The sequence below is a fragment of the Mobula hypostoma genome, chromosome 22 (assembly GCF_963921235.1).
Source record: "Mobula hypostoma chromosome 22, sMobHyp1.1, whole genome shotgun sequence".
NCBI lineage: Eukaryota > Metazoa > Chordata > Chondrichthyes > Myliobatiformes > Myliobatidae > Mobula > Mobula hypostoma.
Genome location: NC_086118.1, coordinates 45,305,609 through 45,332,220, shown reverse-complemented (window position 1 = coordinate 45,332,220; position 26,612 = coordinate 45,305,609). Strand labels below are relative to the sequence as shown.

Here is a 26,612-nt window from a genome sequence, read left to right as displayed (position 1 = left end):
CAGTGGGAAAAAAAGCCCTCTTGCATTTACCCTACATACTGTATCCCACTCGTAATTTTGTCTACCTCTATCATGGTTAGTATTCTGTGCGATTATTCTGTATACTTGAGGTGCTAACCACTCTACAGGACAACATCTTAATTATGTTCACGATGGTAAGCATAATTACCAGTCACTCATTAATGTAAACACATTAAACGTATTACTTTTAAAACAAAGTAGATTTCAAAGCTCAGGCTCCCCGACATGGCAATAGAGTTTTGCACTTATTTCATCATCACTGACTCAGGAGACAACCATTTTGTAACTTTAACGTTATTCTTAGCGGAATCAGCGCTGCCTGCTCGCTCCGTAGCGCAGGGGCACTATTGCAAGTTCCTGCTCTCGACGCCACGGTCATTTTTGTCCGGCATTTAACGCCGTTCAGTGACTAAGCACAGTTCCCTGGCAACGCTGCGGGCGATTGGTTTTCCCATGTGTTATCAAACCGGTTACAGAACCATACACTCAAGCAGCGGAGAGAGAGAGGCCATCCGACCTATTCCTTACAGTGAACTCTTTGCTAGAACCTTCCAGGTGGACTCAGCCTTGGGCTCTGTCTGAATCTTACCACTTAATACATTTTCAAGCCACTACCAAATTTATTTTATAAGTTACAATTTGATTCTACTTCCTAAACCTATTTAGGCAGTCCCGATGAAAGTTCTGGGCCTGAAACGTCAACTCTTTATCTCTCTCTATTGATGCTGTATGACCTGCTGAGTTCCTCCAGCATTTTGTCTGTTGTAATCCGGATTCTATCATCCGGTGCGCAGTTTTCCTCCACAACCAACAGCGCACTGGCTATGCCCTCTCGCATAGCAACGAAACGTTTGCAAGTAAATTGCCAAGATCGGAGAACAACTCAACCCAACCACTTTTTCCTCTTCATCTCTTCTCTTCTGGAAACTGCTTCAGTGACCCATCCTCTCCCCAGTTCATTTTTTATACCTTCATGAAGAACCTAACTAAGCACAAATAAATTACATATTGATTAGCATGGGGCTGATCTGCAGATCACAATGGAATCTCTCTCTCTCTTTCTTTCTTTTTCCTCTCTCTCCCTATCTCTCTCTCTCTGTCTCTGTCTTTCTTTCTCTCTCTCCTCCCTCTCTCTCCCTCTCTCTCTTTCTCTCTCCCTCTCTGAACGTGGCGATAACTTGAAATCAGTAAATCCCGTCTGTGAATCGATTCAGATACCAGCTATATTTCAGATATTTGGGATAGAATTGTAATATGACTTTCAGATTGAATTGAGGACCTTTGTAAAGGAATTTCTCTCATCTTTCTCCACTGTGCCCACACGGGGGTGGGGCGGGATTGCGCTCACTTGATGGTCCACTTCAGTGACAATTTCATAAGCATGATACCACCAGGTGTAAATACCAGAGATATCTGATTGTTAATTTATCTTCAGGTCTGTATCTCCTTAACAGTTAAATTTTCAGGAAGGACTGGCAAGAACCTTGTGCTAAGACTGAGGGCCGAAATTCAGCACTTTGCCGATTATCTCATTGCTCTCCCGCGTTTTTTTTTTAACATCTGGAATTCCAATTCACTGTCTTGATGAAGGGTCTCGGCCCGAAATGTCAACTCTTTATTCCTCTCCATAGATGCCGCCTGATCTGCTGCGTTCCTCTGGCATTTTGTGTGTGATACTCTGGATTTCCAGCATCTGCAGAATCTCTTGTGCTTATAACCACATTGTGAATGACAGTGCTGCCTTGTTTTGTTTTTGCATTGAACAACATCACTGCTTAAAAAAACTTTTAAAATGCGACGTCTTAAATTATGTTCAACTAGGCAGGACGTTCAATTTAAGGCAAAGTCACCTTGGGAATATCTAGTATGGAAGATTGAACGAACAGTGAAAGCAGGTTCTTGCCAACGAGTCTATCATCACCTGCTGTCACAGCCCCCAAATATTGTAATATCATTGATATTTTTCAGTCGTCGGTGCCTTGCATCCATATTTTTTATAAATAACAATAAAATATATAAAGTTTCCACTTCCGAAGCGGAGCTCTTGCGCCTAATAGGTAGATATATTGTTCTGGCACTGTGGAGGAGGCTGATTCACTTAGAAGATAACGAGCGGCTTTTACGCTAAATACGGGAAATTCTCGTTTCAGGCGTTGCCCGGGAAAAGTGCATCAAGACCTGCTCCTGAGAGGTTCACACGCCTCCGGAGGTTGGAATCCGCGGCAAAACAAAACCTGCCGGAAGAACTCAGCAGGTCGGGCAGCATCAGTGGAGGCAGGGGATGGTCAACGCTGTGGACCATCCTGAAGCAGGACTGCGGGGTCTCGATCCGAAACTACCTCCACAAACGACACTTGACACGCCGAGTCCCTGCAATAGTTTATTTTTCTTTTAAAAACTTCTTTTAAAAAAAAACTTCTGATCCAGAGAGGAATGGTATTAGCCAATGCATAGAGTCCTCAACCGAAGCATTGTCACGTTAATTCTTTTTTTCCATAGGAAAGTTTGAGTTTTCCAATTAAATATTAAAACCGTGTGCTTTTTGGCGCAGGCTCGCGAATGCCCAATTAAATGAAGCAGAATAATTTCACGTTTTATTGTTACTACTCGACATGGACTCTGTTATATTTTATATACACATTATCACCCAGACTCTCAGAACCAGTTCTGCTGGCAAGTGCAATTGTCGATTTCCAACAGTTGAAATGGACGCGTGTGGAGCGGCGAGGAGGGGAATTAACAGATATTCGCCAGGGATTGGCGCATCCAGCTGTCAGTTTACGCCGCCGTCGGACGATTGGTGAGAAGGTGTGTTAGGGGCGGAGTTTCTGTCCCAGCCGGCGCGCTTTATATCTTTGTGGGAGAACTGAGTGGTGCCAGATCCGATGAGACAGAGACAGCACCGGAGCAGGGTTTTTACATGTATCAATGAGTGTGTATGTGTGTGCGCGCTCCTCAAAAAAAAGTTGCCGCTAACTCCGAACTAGTACAGGTATTGCTGCTGGATCTCAAACTAAACACTCGCTGCAGACATTGAACAGGTAACCAGGATTAAGATCACTTTTTTTTTACTTCTATCAGTCACTGATAATGAGATTAAATGTACGGGTGCCTCCAAGACACGTAACAGAGAGAACAAAAAAAAATCCGATCTTTTGCCCAAGTAACTCAAGTGAGGCAGGTTTTGGATTCGTGCAACGAGCGTGCGGAGTGAGTGGATGGTGCGGTAGATAGTACTCTGCGTTAAGAATTTCACTTTTCTGCCGGGGAAAGGGGGGAGAAGCGTAAACTATCAAAGGGACCCTTATTTGGTGTGTGTGTTTTGGGAGGGAGGGGGCTGGCGGGCTTGGTGGGTGGAAGCTAGCACCCTGACGAGCGACTGCGTTGTTGCATCAGTTCGAAACACTTCGACTACCGGTTTAGTTATGGGGTGCGTTAATGTCAGAACTTGAGTGTGGCCGGAACATGGTTACTTAATAGCCTGCGGCTTTGCTGGACGGAATTCAAAGATGCCGCACGGTTCATATTTTGTTAGTTGTGAGGGGTTACGTGCCTCTTACTTGGAGCCCCGTTCCATTCTTCGCTTCATCGGGAGTGTTGTCTTTTTAAGGACGTTTTGCGTCGCTTCTTCCCCACTGCCGCTTCGCTGGTCAGCCGAGGGCATGTGCAAAGGGGCCGTGGCTAAGCCGTGGACCATCTGTCCTGTTTGCAGACGCGCGCACACACAATAATTGGCAGCCGAAATAGGAAGTTCCAAATATTCAAGGGCGTTAATAGCAAAATAATATTTTGGAAGTGGCATCAGAATGGGAGTGGAAATCTGTCCTGCGGCCGAAATATTTTCGTACAACCGGTCGGGTCCAGTTTCATTTTATTATCTGTTTTCACGTGTGTCGAGACTATTTCAAACAGTCTTTGCCAAGCTGAGATTGAGGTTGTAACCACAGAGATAGAGGGGTGCTGTAATGAACTTCGTAGACAGGTCAATAAAGTGTCCGGGAGTTGGAGACAAGTCAGAGCTGTCAAACCAGCCCCAAGCCCTTGGTTATAATTTTTTTTGGGGGGGTGTTACTGTAGTTTTCTACTCAGATTAGTGGTTTCAGCATCGTTTTTAACGCTGCAATCAGCGGTCGCTATTCCCAGTGCAGTCCAGACAGCTGAGAGCGTCTGCCAGATAACACGTGTGCGTGAGAGGGGCTTGGAGCTCGGAGAAGAGCAAAGGTACCGAGCGAATCTGGACCAGGAATTGGGCGGTTGGAGATGAGTCACGATGCGTGAAAAAAATCTCGTTCGGCAAACCCCACCACTGCAGGCTGAACCACATACCTGCCCTTTATCCTCCTTACCTTCTGTCTAACCGCGTTCAAAGCGTTCCCTCCTACTCTTGTCTCCTCTTCCCACACACCTGCCCTCCCATTTACTCTCATGTCCCTTAACCTCAACTCTGTCCTCTAGCTTTTCCCTGCCACTAAATCCGATCTACAATATCTGCCCTTTTAGTTTTTAACACCGCCTACTTCCATATCTCTAACCCACTCCCTCTACTCACTTTCACCCGAATACTCCCTGTTCTCTCCCATTCGCTCTACCCTCTCTCCAAATACCCTCCTGTTCCCTATCTTTCTATCACACTCTCTATCCTCTCTCCCTTGAATATCCTGTACTGTACACCTAATCTATGCCTCGGGCCCTCCTCCCTCTCATTACCCACTAGTTACACAACCCACACTCAACAATCTCGAAATTCCCCCTGTTTTCAAGTGCATTCTAGAACTTCCCGATTCTCCTCCCCCACCCTCGTCCTTTCCATCCCTCCAGCGCCCCGGTACCCCGCTGCTCGCCCTCGCCGCCTCTCAGCGGTGCCGTGTGCAAGCCCCGGCGGCCGGAGTTTACTTGTCGAGCAACAAGTGCACGGCGGCCGCGGGGAATTGGAGCCCTCGCACCAGCACACTCAGCTCCAGGGCTGGCGTGTTCCTCGATCCGCCGGCCTCGGGAACTGACGGGAGGGGGGCGGTGAGAGGTTCTGTCGTGTCAGGCATCCGGACGCTGTCACAAGTTCTGTTCTTGCTAAAGATCAGAAAGGTGACAAGCAAGGGAGACGCACCTCCCGGCCTCGCTTCTCCGGTTAGGCTGCAGCCGGCGAAATATTGGCGTTCGGTTGGGAAATTGGAACCCGGCTGGGGTTGCTGGGGGCAGAGATTAATATGCCGAAATAGACGAAATGAAAATGAATCAGAGCCCGGCAGTGAATTAAAAGGGTTGGAAACCCGGCCTCCGAAGGCACAGGGTGCATTCAACGACTGGAGTGCAGGACGGTGTTATGGAAGGCAGTTCAAAGGGGCGATTGTTACACCGTCCCGAACTGGGCTGGAGCGGCAGCTGTAGCAGAGTTCCAGTAGCCGTGCCGTTCCTGTTCAGGAAGAATTGCCTGCGTTCGTTGTTTCAGTTCCTTTGCTGAAGCCTACTTCCTCCGACATTTACTGTGTGAAAAGTGTGATATCATTGCCAGCTTCGGACTGTGAAATCGCTGATGGGAAATAACAGCCCTTGGCATCCCCTGGGGAAGAAGGGAGAAACCGGAAGGCAAGCGTGGCAGAGAGCTGGGGCTCTCGCGGAGAATTGTCGTGGCGCCGACCAACTCCAGCCCAGTCCCGGAGCTGTGCTACAAAGCTGGAAGAAGAACTGCCCCGGCGAGAAGTCATTGGCTTCTCCACAGCTACCACCCGAGCTACGGTGTATTTACTATTTCAGAGTTGTTGCACCTGGGATAGAAGGAAAAGGGCGGGCCGAAATCCCGCCCGAAAAAATGAATGTGCTTTGAAGGGAGGAAGCAGAGTGCGGCGTAAAGGGGCGGGTAAACGAGTGCAGAGAGACCAAGAGGCGGGCCTTGGGAAGTGGGTTTGCAGAGAGCCGGACATGGAACAGGGAGGCAGAGCGGACTGCCATTGTATGATTGGACCTGGGTTTGGGTCCAAACCTACCGCATCCTCGATGATTCTATGGGAGAATTCACACCTTTTGTGACAGGTGCAGGACCCAGCCTCACGACATAAACCCACCCCTTGTCTGTCCAGAATTGGGAAGACTAATTAACCCACACGCCGTGCCATTCTGTTGTCGTGATCATGGAAGCTGTTATTCGTGTGCAGATCATTTGAAGTACAACACCCCATGTGAGAGCAGGTGACGAGAGAAGAACTGGATGGCTCTAGACGCGGATTGGCTCTTCAGTCTACCTGAGATAAGGTGCCTGTGCAGCACCCGACGTGTTCCTTTTGCAATATGAGTCAGATGCTCTCTTTCGTGCACGTTAGGGCTCGCCTTAACTGCACATGTTTTCGAAATGTTCAGGGTTCCTGGGAGTTCCAAAGTGCCGTGAACTGCCAAACTGGACAGGTCGCTTTGCATTGCAAATGCAGGCGGGCTGGTTGCTAAGGTAGTAAGAGGAGTCGGCATTGTGCTTTGTGTGTGTTTGACCGTGAATTATCTAGGCTTCTGCAGCAGACCGAATAGTGTGCATTGACAGTAGAATTGGAAAGCCATAGATATCTTTTCACTTTAATAAATATGGCATTGACAGATAAAAGGCGTGAACGGAATTTGCTACAGTCTAAAATTTCTCTTTACCAAATTCCCCGTCTTTGCTTGACTCCTTTTCTTATTCACCTCAACTAATTCCCCATTAAATTAACTTTGTATTTCTTTATGATGCTGTACAAGAAACTGTATTATAAGTAAAACTCAAAAGTGGATAAGGAATTGGTTGTAAGGAATGAATAACTGATGTTGTGATTGGCAAATAATTTGAGTTTAATCCAAGAGATAAGGTTCTCTTTGTTTCTAGCACACATTCTTCTCTCTGTATTCCACTGATACAAGGACAGATAACGAAAGGACACAGATTTAAAATAACTCTCTCTGGTGAGGATGGGGTGTGAAGAGATCCAGAGGAGATGAGGAATGTACACAGGTGACTGCAGACGTGAGACTCCACAGCAAAACCCAGACTAGCTGGTAAAACCTAGTGGGCCAGGCAACGTCTGAGGAGGGAAATGGAATCGATGTTTCAGGTCGTGTCCCTTCACCTTGGACTGACTGGGCTCCTCCACCGGTTTGTTTTTTGCGTGTTTGATGGCCCTGGAGGGTTTATGTAACAGCTACAACGAAATGCGACTGAGTTCCTTACTGAATTATTTCTGCTGGTTGGATCAATTGTTTCCATGGGTACCCAGAGCTCCTAGGTTATGTCTTATCCATGGCTAACCAGACTTAGTTGGAAAGGCAGAGAGAATGCAATCAAATGCACCAAACTCCCTGAGAGGGTGATGGAAGGCAATTCAATTAAAGCTTACAAAAAACTTGAACACATTTAAAAAGGATACGTAGAAATTTTTTTTTACTTATTGAGACACAATGCAGAATAGGCTCTTCAAGCCTCGTCACCCAGCAACTCCCGGATTTAATCCTAGGCTAATCTCAGGACAATTTACAATGACCAAATTAATCTACCAGCCGGTAGGTCTTTGGACTGTGGGAGGAAACTGGAGCACCCGGAGGAAACCCACATGGTTGTGGGGAGAACATACAAACTCCTTAAAGGCAGTGGCGGGAATTGAACCCAGGTTCCCTGTACTATAAAGCTACTGCGCTAATGGTTATTTGGAGAGCAATAATAAGTGGAATATTATTCTGTACATTAGAGTGACCAAAACTTGTGTAGGATGATAGGGCTGTCAGAACTGACAAAACAAATAGAGATCTGTAGAAGGGTCGTAAGTAAACTTTCAAGGCAAATTGGCAAAAGAGATGAGATTAGATTTTTTATTATCGTTGACACCAAGATGCAATGAACTTCCTTGCTGGCATGAAGCTGACAAAGTAAACAGTATACATAAAAGTTGCTGGTGAACGCAGCAACTTTTATGTGTGTTGCTTGAAATTCCAGCATCTGCAGATTTCCTCGTGTAAACTGTATACATGGTAATTATAAATACAGGAAAAACATAAATGTGCAGTGTTTCATAGACTGGAGTGTTAAAACAAACAGGACAGGTCAGCCAGAAGAGGTGAGATCGATAGTGATTCAGTCATTGTGAAGGTAGACAGCATTGCAGTATTGTGGTTCGTGTGAGGCGATTTACAGTGCCAGCGAACCGGGTTCGGTTCCACTGCTGTCTGTAAGAAGTTTATGTTCTCCCTGTGCCCTTTGAGAGCTCTGACTTCCTCCCACATCCCAAAGATGTATGGATTAGTAGTTTAATTAGTGTCATGAGTGTAATCGGACGGTGTGGGTTCGTCGGGCCAGAAGTGCCTGTTACTGAGCTGTATCTCTAAATAAAATAACAGAGTATCAGAGCTATACTAGTGAAGGTGCAGAATAGATTGAACAGAGCTCACTGGGTTCTGAATTCATTCCAGGAACTAAAACACAAGGGGAATGTCAGCATTCTGGATGAAGTACAAAGAAGCGCAGGTGGCTGACCCTGGCGTCAGAGAACTGAATTATGGAGGAAAATAACGATAAAAGCTTTGAAAGAAGTTAAAGAAGTTTATAAGATTGTGAATGGAAAAGGGATTCTGGTGGACCTTTTCCAAGCTAAACAATAGGAGGCAACATGATGTAAGTATAGTTAAAGAAAGTTCAGGACCCATGTCAGGAAACAAAGATTAATTAAGAGCCCTGTAAGGTAACTGAGGCAGAAAAAAATGGATTGTATCTATAGGGCAGCTTTCCTAATGTTTGAGGTTCCACCGCATTTAAGAAAGAGCTAAGTATTTCGAAACATAATTTCTTTTAATATATAAAATGTAGAAGCTAATTTGCATTTATCAATGTACTGAAAACAATATAAAAACAGAGAATTAAAGGGCACGAGAAAATCTGCAGATGCTGGAATTCCAAAGCAACACACACAAAATGCTGCAGGAACACAGCAGGCCAGGCAGCATCTATGGAAAAGAGCAAGCAGTCAACGTTTCAGGCCGAGAGTCTTCATCAGAACATGAAGGAGATGCTCGGAAGGTCTGAGAGCAATGACAGAAAGAGAAACAGGAGCTAACCTTTGAGATTGAAGAGCTTTTATCTTTTCACTGCTACTCTCTGTGTGTTTCCAACCCTTTCTGGTTTTGTTGCTGATTTCCAGCATCTGCGGTTTATTTATACTCTGATTTAAAATAAAACAGATCATTCATTTTAAAGTTGTGTGAGGGATAGTTTTTGGTGTTGACACTGGGTAACTCATTTTCTTTGACAAGGTAATTTAAATTTTCACCTGAGAAGGCAGTGAGCAGGCTATAAGATTTTTTTTAAATCATAAAGATTTTCACCGTAACAAGTGAATTATCGAGCCTATGCCAGGCCAAAAAAATGGTGTGATTAATCCCACTTAGCAGCAATGTACATTGCAGCTCATCCAAATACTTAATACACTTTGAGTGTTCTTGCTTCCATTACTCTCCAGGCCCTCAACTCTTGGATGAACAACAATTTCTCCTACTCCTTTCTAACTTTTATGATAAATATGAGGCTCCTCCTTGTAGGGAAAATGGCTCTTCCTTAATGTCTCTATCTAGGCATCTTTAAAATTTTATGTAGCTGAATTAAGTCTTCCTTTAGCCAAGGGAAACAACCCCAGCATATCAAACGTTTCTTCGTAACTGAGCCTCTCCAATCATGTCAATGTCTTCATGAATCACTATAAACTTTCTCTTGTGTCATGATGTTCTTCCCACCTCATTTGAAAAAAGCGAACTCCAGCATTGAGTAGTTCTCTGCTACTAGTGCACTGAATTATTGGTCAGATTGTGTAGTATAAGTTGGTAAGATGAAGTTTAAGCATACAAACCTTCTGACTCAAAATGATTTGGGTCAGAACCACCAATAAAATGCCACGGTAGTATAACGGTTAGTACGACCCTGCTACAGCTCAGGGTGTTCTGGAGTTTGAAGTTCAGTCCTGGCACTGTTTGTGAAGACTTTGTACATTTCTCCCTGTGACTGCGTGGGTTTCCTCCGGGCTCCAGCTTCATCCCACAGTGCAAAGACGTACCGCTTAGTAGGTGAATTTGTCATTGTAAATAGTTCTGTGATTAGCCTAATGTTACGTCGTTGGGTTGCTCGAAGGTGTGGCTTGTTGCGTCGAAGAAGCTTGTTCCATGTTCCAAGTAAAAATAAATAAAGAAATAAATATGATTGACCGATATCTGCATTAACAAACTTTCACTCTGATAGGTTATTTAATTTGAACCACTTAATGTCACATTTTTATGGGATGTTCCTAATCTACATCATTCCCTCCAACACATACCTATTTATCCATCTTGTCAGTTTCACTGATATTAAATGTAAGCTATCCTACTTGTACAAGACTTAAACGTCAGTGGGAATAGGTTTGCAGTATGTAAGCAAATAAGTGAAATGACTGCTTCCTCAGTAATGACCCAAGGGCAGATAAGGTTGGGAGGAAGATCAACAAAAGCACAAGAAGATCTGAGTTGAAACTTAAATGATTATCAGTTTAAGGCACAACAATATATAACACTGCTGGCTTGGTGTTCTGCAATCTAAAATTAGTTGTATTACAGTGATTCATTGGTATTCTTTGATTGTGGTAGGGAGTTGTTTGGCAATTGCACAGTAAGTTCATATGTTTGGATAAACTGACTGACTTTTTTAACAGTCTGCTGTGTCAAACAGCATTTCCTTTCCTGAAGTACTTTATCTAGTCATGAATAATGCTTTTTACAGAAAGTACATGTTGTATGCTCTGTGAGGAGCTGCTGAACATGTTGAATGTTTGTGTGCAAAACAAATAGAACTGATTTTACATTGGTAGCTCGTATGTCTTTTAATAAAGGAAAGTAATGAGAAAGTACAGGACAGCGTCACTCATGTGCTAGCTGCTTATAATTACTCTGAGATGATTATCTGTGCTTAAATTTACTGCTGTAATCTCATCCAAGGTAAAACGGAACTGTCAGGTCCAAGTATTTTGAGAAACTTTATCAATATCATCAGCAAGTGTGTTAGAACTTCCCCGAGGACACTACTTACAAATTTTGATGGTAAATCTGATTTGAGATTGTTCAATTGCGTTTATGCCCCAGTGTTTAGAATGTTGTGGATATCCATCTCTTCCCAGTTGTTGGATTGTACTCCGGTTAATTGGATCACATTGATCCAATACAACTGACGTCCTAATTTAACATGCACTAGAAATGCTTTGCTTGTCCTTGCAGACAGGAAAGAGAACACAATACACATTTCATCTTTAATCACGAATAAAAGAGACCAGGACAAGAATTTTAATCTGCGTGAAAATTTGAGAAATTTAGTACTTTGACTATCAAGGCTTGGACCTGTTCTTTAGCTAAGATTAAGTTGGAGTGCTTAATTATCCCTATTGATGGTGGTGGGGGTGATTTCTACACTGCATTGTTATGTTAATGTCCATTATATCCTTTCAATTACCTTTCAAGATTTTTATTTGACAGTAAATTTAATTTTACTTCTATTACAGATCACACTCTCATGAATTCTAACTAAGCATAGATTCTTGGATAGCCATCTCCATTCAAGACTGCTTGGTGGAACAAACGTTACCAGCAGGGATCTGCTTTCCCAGTCGCGGTGGTGTTCCGCTTAGACGTTCGAAACTGTTTCTTCAAAGGTTGCTCCAAAAAATTTCAAGACTGTATCCCAAAGTAGAAACGCAGCAGTCCCAGGCGTTGGCAATGGGAAGCGTGCGTGCCAACCGCTACAGCATTGTGTCGTCAGAGGAAGATGGGATGAAACTGGCCACAATGGCTATTGCCAACGGTTACGGAAATGGAAAAAGCAAAGTTCATACCAGGCAGCAATGCCGGAGCAGGTTTGTGAAGAAAGATGGCCATTGCAACGTCCAGTTTGTAAACATGAGCGAGAAGGGGCAGCGCTACTTGTCAGACATCTTCACAACGTGTGTAGACATCCGCTGGAGGTGGATGCTGGTCATCTTCTGCTTGTCCTTCATCTTGTCCTGGCTGTTGTTTGGCTGCATGTTTTGGCTTATTGCACTGATGCACGGTGACTTGGATAATAAATTAGACCATAAGCCATGCGTTTCTGAGGTCAAAAGCTTCACGGCTGCATTTTTATTCTCCATCGAGACGCAGACGACGATTGGGTATGGCTTTCGCTGCGTGACAGAAGAGTGCCCCATAGCAGTGTTCATCGTGGTCTTTCAGTCCATCGTGGGCTGCATCATAGATGCTTTCATCATTGGCGCTGTCATGGCAAAGATGGCCAAACCGAAAAAGAGGAATGAAACATTAATCTTCAGTGACAACGCGGTGATTGCAATGAGAGATGGGAAGCTCTGTTTAATGTGGCGCGTTGGAAACTTGCGCAAAAGCCACTTGGTGGAGGCTCACGTTCGAGCCCAGCTGCTGAAGTCAAGAATAACTCCAGAGGGCGAATACATCCCTTTGGATCAAGTAGATGTCAATGTAGGCTTTGACAGTGGAATAGATAGAATATTTCTGGTGTCCCCTATTACAATAGTCCATGAAATTGATGAAGACAGTCCTTTTTATGACTTGAGTAAGCAGGATCTGGATAATGCAGACTTTGAGATTGTAGTAATTCTGGAAGGAATGGTAGAAGCTACTGCAATGACCACCCAGTGTCGCAGCTCATATCTTGCCAGTGAGATCATCTGGGGTCATCGATTTGAGCCAGTGCTCTTCGAGGAGAAAAACTATTACAAAGTGGACTATTCTCGCTTTCACAAAACCTACGAGGTGCCTAACACGCCTCTCTGTAGTGCCAGGGATCTGGCTGAAAAGAAATACATACTCTCCGCACCTAATACTTTTTGCTATGAAAACGAAGTGGCCCTCATGAACAAGGACGACGAGGGGAGTGAAAGTGGGGTTCCAGAGAGCCCAAGCACAGAGACTCAAACTAACACTGACCATAATCAGGCCACCGTTCCATTAGAACCTCGCCCACTGAGGCGGGAATCCGAAATCTAATACCTAAAGTATCTTTGTTTTGTTAAAGAGAGTATCTGTCAAAGCATATTGTGCTTACTGTGGCCGGAATAGCCAGCCAGGAAGGGTACTGTTAAAGTTAGGCTTTGCTCAAAAAAAGCTGCTGTACAGGAGGGTTTGTCCTTCAGCAGAAGATCAGTTCTTTCATACAAAGCACTAACTATACTTTCTGACGCAACGTGAAGGCACATAATACTGTATGCTGTAGCATACATAAACCATATAGCAAAACTTGAACTTGCAGGAAAGACTGGGTGGATTGCATTATCTAAAGATGGCTTTCAATGGAAACTTGTAAACCTAGGAGATTTCCATCTGCTCTGAATGGTTTAACCAAATACCTGAAAGTACAGTGACTGCTGTACAATGATTTCAAAGACAAAGGTCTTGCTGTTAATAAGTGAATCTGCAGCTTAAATAATATTTATTTTGGAGAACTTATTGTGATCAAAAAAAAAATCAGTATTTACGATTCCTGTTCTTTTTGAACACCATCAATTTGAACATGGTTTGATTAGTTTTCCACTAGTTCCTTGATTACCCTAGTTTAGTCTCCCAAGAATTGGTAACTTGGTTCTCCATAGTAGTGGCCCGCTTACAATTATTTTGATTGCTACATTTTCTCTAAAGGGCATGGTTCCATGGTTAATTAGAACTCCTGCATATGTAGGTATCTTGGGGCATTGCTCATGCGCAAAATTGTCACCATTCTCCAAAAGCCTAGAAGGATATTAATTTTGAACATCGTATTCAACCTTCTACCAAAGGCATACAGGGCCATCCCATACCTCAAAAGCTGAGATGCCATGTTCCAAAATGCAGGAAGGTTCAGTTTCCAAATCTGATAGTTTATTGGTCAAAGGCACTCATTGATCTTAGGCAATTACAGTCTTCGATCTTAACTGCCCTCACCCACCACCCCAATAAGAAGGGAATTGCTCTCTTGAGATACTTTACTGGACAGCAAATGAGATTTGGTTTGCAGTAGTATTAGGCTACACTTCTCTGAAAGTCTGATTATGAGCCACCTTAATACAATCAGCTAACCAAACATCTTGAATGCCATGGCCATTTGTACTAGAAACACAACTGAGCCGCATGCCTGGCTTTCTGGGATGATTTTTTTCCATAGCAAATTTGCTCAGATCGAGTGTCCTGGTGAGCAAAGTCTTGACGGTACTTGCACTCAGAACCTCTTGAAGGCTCTGTAGCTTAACTGATCTTCCCAGCTGGTAAAGAGGCTGAGTGGAGGCATCAGCAAGGGTGAGGTCATAGTTAAGATCATGTTGTTAATGGAAGGATCTGGGGGATTTTAATTTTTGTTTTCCTTTTTTCCTTTACATGCTTTTATTTCCTTTTTCACCTGGATTGGCTTCCACTAATTCCACAGCAGTAGCTAACCAGTCTTCTTGCATTCCAATACTGGATTACCAGAGAAAGGACTTTTACTGCTGTGTTAATGTACCTGGATCGACCTCCCAAGTCTTCACAGACCTGTTACCTATTCTCTAAAAGGGTAATCCGTGAAATTGATCCATCAGATCAGTTCTATGTCTCCAATGAGGATGTCAGCAGGATTTACTAAATTAACACTTCGGGCCAGATTGTAGTAGTGATAAGGTTCACTGAACTTTCTGGTATTGACTCTTTGAATACCATTTGAAACATGCAGAGTTTTAAAAGTAAGCTTTTAAGACTGCTCATTCATAAGCTGAACATTGAGGGCATTGGAAGTAAGAGAACATTTCTCTTTTCAAATTACCAGTATTCTTTGGAAAGAAACGAGTTAGATAAAAGTTGGACTCATTCTGCGATGAAGGGTTACTGACGTACTGAGAGCTGAGATAAGAAGATCCTTTTCGAACTACAAGTTTGTCTTCTTGTCCAAGTACAGCTTTGTTGATGAGGAGGCTCTCAGAGGACTTGAAATCACTTGCTTAGTAAAGTGGCAAGCTTCCGCAGACTGCAAGTGATTAATGGTCCTGTGGAAGTAAGGAACAGTGAACAACTCCATGGCAGGGAGCCAATCAGGGCTGGGAATGGGAGTTGGGGTGGGGATAGGCATGGGAGGCAGGCAGTGTCTGCGTAAGGAAAGCAATACACACAAGTGACTGATTTAGTTAAGTACAGAGAGAAAATACGCACAAGACAACTTGAAGATGGATGCCAGTCAGTATACTAATTAAATAAAAATGCAAAAATACTGCACATGCTGCTAAAACTGGTTCCTCAGAATGGAATTTCAACCAAAGAGTATTTAAACCAGCAAATAAAGCAATGGGAGAAGAGCAGGACACCAAGGAGCTGGCTTACATCACTTTGGATTCGCCCTGCTAAATGCTGCCATTTCACTGAAAAGAATTTAGCACATTTAAAAATATATTAAAAAAATTAAAAAAAAACTTCCTTGAACAATTCAGGTCTCATCACCTGATTCGTATATTTATCAGGAAAGAAAGAAACAGCATTTGTACAAAAAAAACCTCTTGCAATATATATAGTTTTGAAAAAAAATGTACAGTTTATAAAAGTTTAACAAATATTTTCATATTTAAAGCCAAATGTAAATAGATTCAAAGTAAGATGCCACAAAAGGATTAAAACTGGCAGTTCAGTACTTGTATCAACCGGTAGAACCTAGTTGCTGCAGGTTAGCGCGGGTTACTTGATTTTAACATTGTTCAAGTTTAGTAGGGTTTGTAACAACTATGAACTTTCATTATTTATTATTTAAGCATGACATGAAATTAAAACTCATAGAATATCTTAAAAGCATTTAAAATAAACTGGTTAGAATTTGGAAAGCTGCAATCTTGTCAGAAGACAAGTGAGTTTAAATCTCATGCACTCTTTGTATGAGATTTCTATAAAGATATTTCTTTTGGCCTTCCTACAAGGCATGTTGAGAAAACAAAATTGTGAAGTACTGTAACGTTTATAATGTATAGCTGCTCTCGACCATTTAAATTATTTAGTGCTGCATGGTGGTCACCTCTCAGCCAGTAAGATTTGTTGTCTTATGATCTCCATAGCTTTCCCTCAAAACACTTGCAGCTTGAACAAGGTAGATTTTGGATGATGTTCTTGATTTCAATTGTACTTGTCCCAATTTTGCAACCTTTTTTTATTGATGTCTTCCAACTGTACTGCACAGATCCACCATTTGTACAGATTTTTTAAAAATAATGTATGTCTTATTTTATGGTTGAAATAAATTTTTTGTGAAATACTAAACATGTCTGACTTTCTTATTGCCCCGTGCACATTTTAGCCAAAGGTCAAAATATGTCCTTGGTCACTCTCAAATTCCCAGACATTTCCTGTAGATCACACATTATCTTCCTCCTTGGCAAGTGTCTGAAACCGAACCAGACTATTTGTTACCTTGAAGAATTGTTCGAACTGAGATGAGATTTGGACCACTGAACCTCACTGGGACTAAAGTCAGCCATTTCAGTAACACTGCCTGACTCCATCAATCCCTCAGTTCAGCTGCTGATGCATTTGTACCACCATTACCTCCTCACTTAGCTGGTTTGCTGCCATCCCCTACCCTGTGCAAGAGAAGCAGTTTATATTTTAGATGGAAGACGCCTCTTTGGCAGGTGCAGGAGAGTGTAGGAATAAGTTAATTTATAACTTTCAGCTTACTTAATACTAACTTGTTTTCTCACTTTCCCAATTCTTCAGTCTGAAACGTTCACTCTGTGTCTCTTTCAACAGACATTGCCTGACTTGCTGAGGTTTCCCAACATTTTCTGTTTTTATCTTGGATTTCCAGCATCTGCAGTTCTCTGATTTCCAGTACTTTATTTCACTTTCATTTCCTTGAGATCATCCACTTCCCTGCTCGCTGTGCACTAACTTCCACCGTGTCATGATCACATGTAGCTGCTTGGCTGTCAATCCCACACTGCTTTCTGCTTGGCGATTAAAATTCTTTATCTAGTTTTTGAACAGTCCATGACCAATCCCTTCACCATGTCTGTAGCTTGCTCCAAGTCTACAATTCTCCAAGATATCATTAATTTTTAATAGACCTGATCACTGTTTATAAGTGTATTAATACACCACCCTCAGTTGTATCTTCTTCAAAATCTTCCTCTTTATTCAATCATTTAGTTATTTATCCCAATCTGGCCTAGTATCATTTTTTGTTATTGTTAATGCAATTGCAAAGTACTTTGGGAGCTATTTGTTCTGATAAGGATGCTTATAGCAGCGAGACTCTCTATTTATACTTTAGATCTTCCCTGAGAATGAATAAATATTAGTCAGAGATAAATCACTTTGACAATATAACAACAATGAATTGCTATTGGAAAATAAAAATTGCAGATTTGAAATTATCAGTTTTATTTTCCAATTGCAATTTTTAATTTTATTTATTTAGCAAATCAGCACGGAAAAGGTCCATCTGGCCCTTCAAAATGTGCTGCCCAGCAACCCACCAATTTAACTCTAGCTTATTGACAGGATAATTTCCACTGGGCAATTCACCTACTAACTGGTACGTCTATGGACCGTGGGAGGAAGCTGGAGTACCTGGAGAACACATGCACACACAGAGGAAGGAATGTAGAAACTTGCTTATGGATGGCACCAGAACTGAACTTTGAACTCTGACACCTCAACCTGTAATACTGCCTTGCTAACTGTGGCAGCTGCATATAATATTATTGCTATATACAATCAGTGGCCACTTTATTAGGTACATCCTGTATCTAGTAAAGTGGACACTGAGCCTATGGTTGTGGTCTTAAGTTGCTGTGGCCCATCCATTTCAAGGTTCGACGTGTTGTGCGTTCCAAGATACTCTTCGGCAGGCCACTGTTGTATTGTGTGATAATTCGAGTTACCGTCGCCTTCTTGTCAGCTTGAATCAGTCTGACCATGCTCCTCCGCCCTTTCTCATTAACAAGGTGTTTTCACCCACAGAACTGCTGCTCACTGGATTTTTTTTTGTGCATCACTCTCGCTAGAGGCTGGAGATCCCCAGGAGATCAGCAGTTTCTGAGATAGTCAAATCACGTGTCCGGCACCGACAATCATTCCACAGTTAAAGTCACTTAGATCCCATTTATTCCCCATTCCGATGTTTGGTCTGAACAACAACTGAACCTCTTGACCATATCTGCATGCTTTTCTGCATTGAATTGCTGCCATGTGATTGGTTGATTAGATGTAGGTATACCTAATAAAGTGGCCACTGAGTGTATATGGCCAAGTATTAGAATTTTACTTTAATGCAATTGCAAAGTGCCTTGGGTATTATTTGATCCGATAAAGTTGCTTATATAAGTGAAACTGTCTATATATCCTTTGGATTTTCCTTGAGAATGACTAAAAGCAAAAATTACCTGGGATAAATCACATTGACAATATAGCAACAATAAATTGCTATTGCAAAATTAAATTGCACATCTATAAAACCATCAGTTTTATTTTGGAATTGCAATTTATTAGTGCTGTATATTCTGAAATCTGAAACAGAAACAGAAAGTCTGGCAGCACCTTTGGAGAAGAAAACGAGAGTCAATGTTTCAGATTGACAGCCCCATTTATACCTTTGTTATCTCTAGATTTAAGTGTTGATCAAGAACCTTCATCTTAAGGTATTAACTCTGGTTCTCTTGAGTTAGCTGGATAAGGGTCTTGGCCTGAAACATCGACTTCTTATTTCTTTCTATAAATGCTGCCTGACCTGCTGAGTTCCTCCACCATTTTGTGCGTGTTTGTGTGGATTTCCAGCTTCTGCAGAACCTCTTCTGTTTCTGATTCTCCTTCCAACAATAAGTTGCATTCATCCAGAGTTCTGCACAGAAGTAATTAGATGATGTGTCACTGAAAAAAATACCCAGTACATTAGTTTAATAGATGACTCATTGATTCAATTAACTGAATTGTATAAATAATCCCTAGGTTAGCTTTTGGGGAACCATGGTTACATATTGAACTGTAGGCTTGACACCATCCTTCCTCACCACCCCAAGTGTCAGCATGGATAAACCTCCACTCTTAAGCATATTGAATTTGCATCATGCCCAGCATCCATTCATTTTCCCATGGAGATGCTTCACTGATATTAGACGGACTTTGAAAGAACGGAATCAGCCTTCCATTTCAGCAAGGACCTAGGAACCTGCTTCATGTCTATCTGGTGCCTGGTGACACCTCCGCAACATGCTTTGAGTGTCCTAAAAGCTAAAAGTTGCTGTTTCGGTAAACAGGTGGAAATGAAGACGTTGGTCTCTCGCTGAGAACACTTGCGGTATTATTTAGGGATACAGCACGGTACAGGCTCTGCTGGCCCTAATGAGCCCACGCCTCCCTATGAGACCAATTAACCTATTAACCTGTACATCTTTGCAACGTGGGAGAGAACCGGAGAACCCGTGGTCATGGGGAGAAAGTACAAATTCCTTTCAGACAGTTATTACAGCACAAGAGATCCGGGTTCATTTCTACCCAGGGGATTGAACCTGGGTCGCTGATACTGTAAAATGTTATGCTAACCATTACACTACCCTGCCGCTCACCTGATCAAAAGCAGATTCTCTATTTTCACTTGTTATCAGTGGGTGTAAAGCTGACCATTGCTTCAGGAGAAAACTGATTGGTTCTCTGTTTTCTGACTATCAAGTTCAATAGATATACCTCTATAGCTGTGGAGTCCAAAGCATCAATGCTTTGATTGACATGTTTAGATTAGATAAGATTAGATTCAACTTTATTGTCATTGTGCCAAGTACAGATACAAAGCCAATGAAATGCATTTAGCATCTGACCAGAAATGCAAAGAATAGTGTTATTTACAAAATAACTGCGAATGAAGAGAGTGCTACAGCACACAAATATAAAAGTACTGAGACAGTACAATATGGGTGCAATACTGCCTAGCACTGTGATGACATCAGTGTTGCTGGGAGCAATTAGTAATGACTTTCTAGGAAATGAGGAATCTATTACCAGTGGTGTCGATGCATACACAAGACATCTGTGTTGCCTGTCAATGTGCAGCTTTTGTGTGATTTCATTCAGCAGGTGATCAGAGCTCTGGCTGAGAATTAGCTGAGTGATATCTCTTTCGCTGACGAAATTTTCCCTTTGCCATGGTCACTATTCATCCTCACCAGTACTCATTCCACCTCTAATGCAGGATTCTTTGGAATTCATCTGTCCTTTGACGTAGTTTGGTCATTCAGACCCGAACGTACTGGTGCCATCGCAGAGAGCATCCTCACATCAGCCATGACTGTCTGGTTTGGTGCAGCATCTGCATCCTGCATCTGGCAATATACAAAAACTACAGCAAACCCTCAGGTCAGTAGAAAAAGTCACTGGCCCCAGTGAACCATCATTACAGGGTTGTATGCCCAGGACCAAGAAACGGGCAGGGAAAATCATTACAGACATGAAAAATAATTGCAAACTGCCTTCTTCAAAATCTCCATTCTGGAAAGCACTATAGGGCTATTAAAACAAAAAAAGTCAGGCCATATTAAAAGTTTCTTCTCCAGACAGATTAACTAGTAAGCTCCCCCAAACACCCTCTATCACCTTGACTGTAAACCATTTAAACCACTTTTTATAATGCAGTTTACATTGTAAATACATGCTGGTACCTATGCACATTTTATTCAATATCTGTACCTCTGACTTTATTTTTTATTTAATTCATTTTTCTTTATAATTGTTGAATGTTGTTATTTTGTTGCATGTTGCACCCTGACTAACACACCACAACAGGTTCCCATTACATGCAAGTGTATGTGGCGAATCAAATTGATTCTCGATCTTTGAGGTTGAGGACTTTGGAGCTGCATCTTAAGCCTATCCACCTAAGTTGGTGCCATATTCTTCATTCCTTTGAAAATGAGAATATTTCAGATACTGGAACTCTAGAAATAAAAACAGAAAATGCTCTGAACACTCAGTAGGGCAGGAAGAACTGAAGGAAAGAGAAGCAGAGTCAACATTTCAGGTTAAAGTGTCTTCTCTTTCCACTAGTGCTGCCTGACTTGCCAAGTGCGCTCAGTATTTTCTGTTTTTTTCTTTCTTATTTCCCTTCTGCAGAAAGTAACCTCAGTCAGAGCTGAGTTCACTGTCAATCCATTTATAATGAAAGTTCTCACTGAAACCATCATTTGGATGACTTGCAATGACTGGTATTTGCCAAAGTTCCTATTCTATGTTTAATTGGTGGGGGTGGGGGTGGGGGGAGGTGATGGAGAGGAGATCATGCCTCCACGTTTGGTTATTTTGTATTAATTTATTTATTTAGAGACACAGTGTGAAACAGGCCCTTCCAGCCCACCGAGCTGTGCCATCCAGCAACCCACCGATTTAACCCTAGCCGAACCACAGGACAATTTACAATGACCAATTAACTGACTGATTGCTGGGTCTTTGGACTGTGAGAGGAAACTGGAGCATCTGGAAAAATTCCACGTGCACACAGGAAGAACATACAAACTTCCTCACAGAGGACACCGGAGTTCAACTCCAAACTCCAATGCTCAGATCTGCACCTGCCACTACGCTGCTATAAAATGGATGTATGGCGAGTGTTTGTTGGTTATGGCAGTGATTGCTGCATGTCTGTTTCCATTCACTTCAGCGGAGTGGAAGGCATGGTGAGTAGAAATTGGATATTCTGTTGTTTCACACACAAACACACACACACACAGAGGCACCCACAGACTCACACACATGTACTGACTCATAGACACATGCACACACCTAGCAAGGCAGACACGCACGCACATGCACACAAACACACCTAGGGAGACAGTCAGATAGACACACGTGCACAGACACTGACAGACACACACACTCATAGACAAGACAAACACACACACACACACACACACACACACACACACACACATATATATATAGACAGACAATCATACACACACTTTGACCGATCGTTTGAGTGTTTTACTGATTGCTTCAACGTTTGTGTTACGCCGATTCTTTTTAATCTGATTTTGTACCCTTCTCAGTGTCTGTTTAATGCTTGTGTTGTCTCACAAGTTGCCAGGCCTCTCCACTGCTGTTTGCTGATCTGTGTTTCTGCCGAATGAAGGTTTAGGTGGAGAGGCCAAGATAAACTTGTTACTTTGGCAAAGTACTCAGCTTTCTGTGATAGCACATACTATCTCACATGAAGTGAGGGAGTGGAACAAGGAAAGAGTGTGCATGCAGTTTGTTGGATCTACTCACATTAATTAAGCTTTAAATTATCACAATCAATTGTAATCCTTCCTATATCACCTCTAAATTATTTCAAACTGCCACAGCCTGCACAAGGTGCTGTAAACTGTCAGGTTGTTTGTTTACCTGTCTCTCCAACAAGCTGGTATATTCTTCCACTGATAGACACAATAATGCTGGTTCACTCTGTAAACGGTGATGGCAGGATTGAAATTGGAGAAACTTCTGAGGTTGCTTGTGGATGTTTGTTCTCTGGCCTCGTTCACGGATTCATACTACTCATTATGTGGTGCTTAATTGGTTTCCATTCCACCTCATTTTTCACAACACTAATTGCTACCTCACCATCTTGTGAGGTTAATTTTTTTTGGAACGGCATTCAGCCATCAGGGACCCTTCTGTCAGATCCTTTCCCAATTCAGAGGGTCAATCAATTCATAAGCCGCCTTTCTTACTAATGTCTTTACCTTCTGCTTGGGAAAGTCATACTGTATAAAACAGGATTTTGTATCCGTTATATGTTATTTTGTGGGTGGTAGGGTGGAGATATATCTCTAACAAAGGAGGTGTAAGGTGCTCCTTCCCTCTGCTAGCCTGCAGATCACCCCTGGGCATGTTTTGCATCTGCTTAGCCCCCCCAATCAGGGCCATAAGAAGTCATGGGAGCTGGTGGTGGATGATCATATGAGCAACTGGTGCGTATCACATGTCCTGGTTATGCAACCACTGACTCCAGGCAGACAATCTCTGAAGAGTATTGATAATGGTTGGGGTCACCCATCTCGTAAAGGCACTGCCCAGAAGAAGGCAATGGTAAACTACTTCTGTAGAAAAATTTGCCAAGAAAAATTTGTCATGGGTAAGACCATGATCACCTACATCATACAACATGGCACATAATGATGACGATGGTATATTATTTACAATTTACAATCTGAACTTGGTATTTCACTAAAACAGGAGTCAAGAAGTCCATTCAAGTGCTTCCTTTGATAAATTGAATAGTGTAGCACACTATACCATCTCTCTGCAAACTGAGACAGGGTCAGAGTGTTGCAATCTCTGTGTCCTGATCAAATTTGATTTTTGATTCATTTTGATGCCATCAATCTGTGTACTGTTCAGCACATGTATATCATCATCAAATGCTGCCTTCTTTTCATCCCAATTTCTACTGAAACCATTATCTATTTTTTTGCTGTCCTTAGACCTGTCCATTCCAGGCCACTCCCAGCCTGCCTCCTTTCTTAAACTCTCCATTGACCTAACAAACAAAATGTATCATTCACTCAAGACCAAGTGTTTGCTGGCTTTCATTAGTTCCTGAATAAATAAGGGCTAGATTACAATAATCACATTCCTGATTTCATAGGGTCAGCTCTCACTATTTTTATATAATCTACAAACTCCTCCAGTTCTGTTTTTCCCAATCATCTGTGAATTTAATAGTTTCATCACTGATCCATCACAGGCAAAGCCCTCCCCATTATTGGGCACATTTATAAGGAGCGATGCCACAAGAAAGTGGCATTCACCATCAAGGACCTTCACCTTCCAGACCATTCTCTCTTCTCACTAGAGATCAAAGAGTCTGAGGTCCCACACCACCAGGCTCAGGAACAGTTATTAACCTACAGCCATCAGGCTCCTGAACCAATGTGGATAACTTTTCTCACCTTAACACTGAACTGGTTCCACAATCTATGGAATCACTTTCAAGGACTTTACAACTCATGTCCTCAGTATTATTTATTTACCTATTTGTTATATTTTTATCTCTTCTCACCTCAAGCTCGTACAACCTGAAGTACGGGCATAGCCAAGCACACTCGTTCCTCAATTGCGAAGAACTTACAGACTATTCTAGTTGTGTTTAGTATTGTGGTTTTCTGCAGATTTGTAGGTCTAATTATTTAATGCTATTGTGTAGTGATTTTGGGATCAAAACTGCTTTTCGATTCATTTTGATGCCAGTTGTAGGTATTTGTATTGGGACAATGTATACCCTGTTCATGTTCCATAGTCTTTCAATTTCCTCTTTTAATTTGGCATATTTCTGGCATTTTAACTTATTGATTTCTGTATGCCATGCATGTTTGGAATGGCTCTATCTATTAAGTAAGTTGGTCTTGCTTGTTTATCCTGTAATATTATATCCTGATGGTTATTATGGATCAGTGGTAATATAGTTTGTAGGTCTGACTCTAAAACTGGATCAGACTTGTATTTATAATAAGGTATGGTGTCTTTTATGAGTTTGTATTTTAAAGCAAGCTTTTGGTGAATGATGTTTGCCACCTGACTGTGCCTGTGTAAGCAATCAGATTAAGTGAAACTGCTGCAGGGTCCAGTAACATGTTGGATTGTTTCTGGTTTCTCTTGGGATTTTCTGAATTTATTATCTTGAAGTTGTTGTTCTTTCATTATGCATGCTAGGTATTTTTTATATTATTATTATTATATAAGGTTCCCCATACAAGGCTCATTCAGAAAGTAAGGAGGCATGGGATCCAAGGAGACCTTGCTTTGTGGATCCAGAATTGGCTTGACCACAGAAGGCAAAGGATGGTTAGGGATGGTTTGTATTCTGCACGGAGAACGGCGACCAGTGGTGTTCTGCAGGGATCTGTTCTGGGACCCCTCCTCTCTGTGATTTTTATAAATGACCTGGATGAGGAAGTAGTAAGTTTGCTGATAATACAAAAGTTGGGGGTGTTGTGGATAGACTGGAGGATTGTCAGAGGTTACAGCGGGACATCAATAGTCATAATCATAGTCAAAGTCATACTTCATTGATCACGGGGGAAATTGGTTAATTGGCAATAGGATACAGATCTCGGTTGAGAAGTAGCAGATGGAGTTCAACCCAGATACAGTATGTGTGAAGTGGTTCATTTCAAATGGTGAAATTTGAAGACAGAATATAATATTAATCGTAAGACTCTCGGCAGTGTGGAGGATCAGTGAGATCTTGGGGTCCATGTCCATAGGACGCTCAAAACCGCTGCGCAGTTGACAGTGTTGTTAAGAAGGCATATGGTATGTTGGCCTTCATCAACCGTGGGATTGAGTTCAAGAGCCGTGAGGTAATGTTACAGCTATATAAGACCTTAGTTAGAACCCACTTGGAGTACTGTGTTCTATTCTGGTCACCTCATTACAGGAAGGATGTGAATGCTATCGAGAGAGTGCAGAGGAGATTTACAAGGATGTTGCCTGGATTGGAGAGCATGCCTTATTGGAATTGGTTGAGTGAACTTGGCCTTTTCTCCTTGAAGCGACGGAGGATGAGGGATGACCTGATAGAGGTGTATAAGATGATGAGAGGCATTGATCATGTGCATAGCCAAAGGCTTTTTTCCCAGGGCTAAAATGGCCTAACATGAAGGGGCATAGTTTTAAGGTGCTTGGAAGCAGGCACAAGGGGGATGTCAGAGGTAACTTTTTCATACAGAGAGTGGTGGGTGCATGGAATCCATTGCCTGCGAAGGTGGTAGAGGCAGATGTAGTAGGGTCTTTTAAAAGACTTAGATGAGTAGGTGGAGCTTAGAAAAATAGGGAGCTTCTAGAGTAGGTTACATGGTCAGCACAACATTGTGGGCTGAATGGCCTGTAATGTGCTGTAGATTTTCTTTGTTCTGTTCCATTATTTGCTTTTTTATTTGCACAGTTTGTCTTCTTTAGCACATTGGTTGTTTTTCAGTCTTTGTGCGTAGTTTTTCTTTGATTCTATTGTATTTCTTTGCCTTACTGTGAATACCTGCAAGAAAATCAGTCTCAGGGTAGTATATGGTGACAGATACATTCTTTGATAATAAATTTACTTTGAACTCTGCTTGTACTAAGCCCTTAAGCTCAGGACTTCCATTCCTCAGTCTTTCCTCCATTCTTTCCCTCTTTGAGTAAACATTTTGCAATCTAACCCAATTCTTCCTTATGTATTTGCTCTGAACTTTGTTTGGTAAAACTCCAGGTAAGTGTTTTGGGACACTTTTCTATGTTAAAGTAACCCTATAAATGAAAGTTGTTTGAAGTTTGTTAATTAGGATTGATTGGTTGCCTTAATTGGAGCTCAAAATGGAATCAACTGGGGTCGTTGTAAACATATAGAGCAAGCACAGCACCCAGTGCTCCAAAAATAGGGCATATAATGTTATCTCAGATCAGTTTCAGATGTTGGTCATTCTCTGTTAAAGGGCATTGAAGATCTTGTGATTGTGCTGTCCAATCATCGCAACATCAAGTACACAGACAGATGGTTTGCGTTTCTGCTGGATGAAGCTAAGACAATCAAATTTCTGAAAACTTTCTGAAGCAATGGAATTAAATGTTAATAAATA

At 42.1% G+C, this 26,612-nt stretch overlaps 1 protein-coding gene and 1 long non-coding RNA gene across 6 annotated transcripts in view; one reads left to right on the top strand and one right to left on the bottom strand.

The window, feature by feature from the left end:
• The window catches only part of LOC134360316 (uncharacterized), a 10,216-nt gene extending 6,554 nt beyond the window's left edge, over positions 1–3,662 (bottom strand). Inside the window, exon 1 of the long non-coding RNA XR_010021317.1 lies at positions 3,582–3,662. This is a non-coding gene — a long non-coding RNA (uncharacterized LOC134360316). The remainder of the gene's footprint in view (positions 1–3,581) is intronic.
• Positions 2,917–26,612, top strand: LOC134360315 (inward rectifier potassium channel 2). 5 transcript variants are annotated; one of them, XR_010021316.1, is made up of 3 exons: positions 2,917–3,062; positions 21,338–21,689; positions 26,469–26,612. XR_010021316.1 is itself a non-coding variant. In XM_063074532.1 (2 exons), exon 2 carries the CDS (start codon positions 11,755–11,757, stop codon positions 13,033–13,035), a length of 1,281 nt encoding a protein of 426 aa, XP_062930602.1. In that variant the 5' UTR covers positions 2,917–3,062; positions 11,541–11,754; the 3' UTR covers positions 13,036–16,277. The 5 variants fall into 5 exon arrangements, 4 of the variants coding, with proteins under 4 accessions (XP_062930602.1, XP_062930604.1, XP_062930603.1 ...); XM_063074532.1 differs by lacking the exons at positions 21,338–21,689; positions 26,469–26,612 and adding an exon at positions 11,541–16,277; XM_063074534.1 differs by lacking the exons at positions 2,917–3,062; positions 21,338–21,689; positions 26,469–26,612 and adding exons at positions 5,245–6,267; positions 11,541–16,277.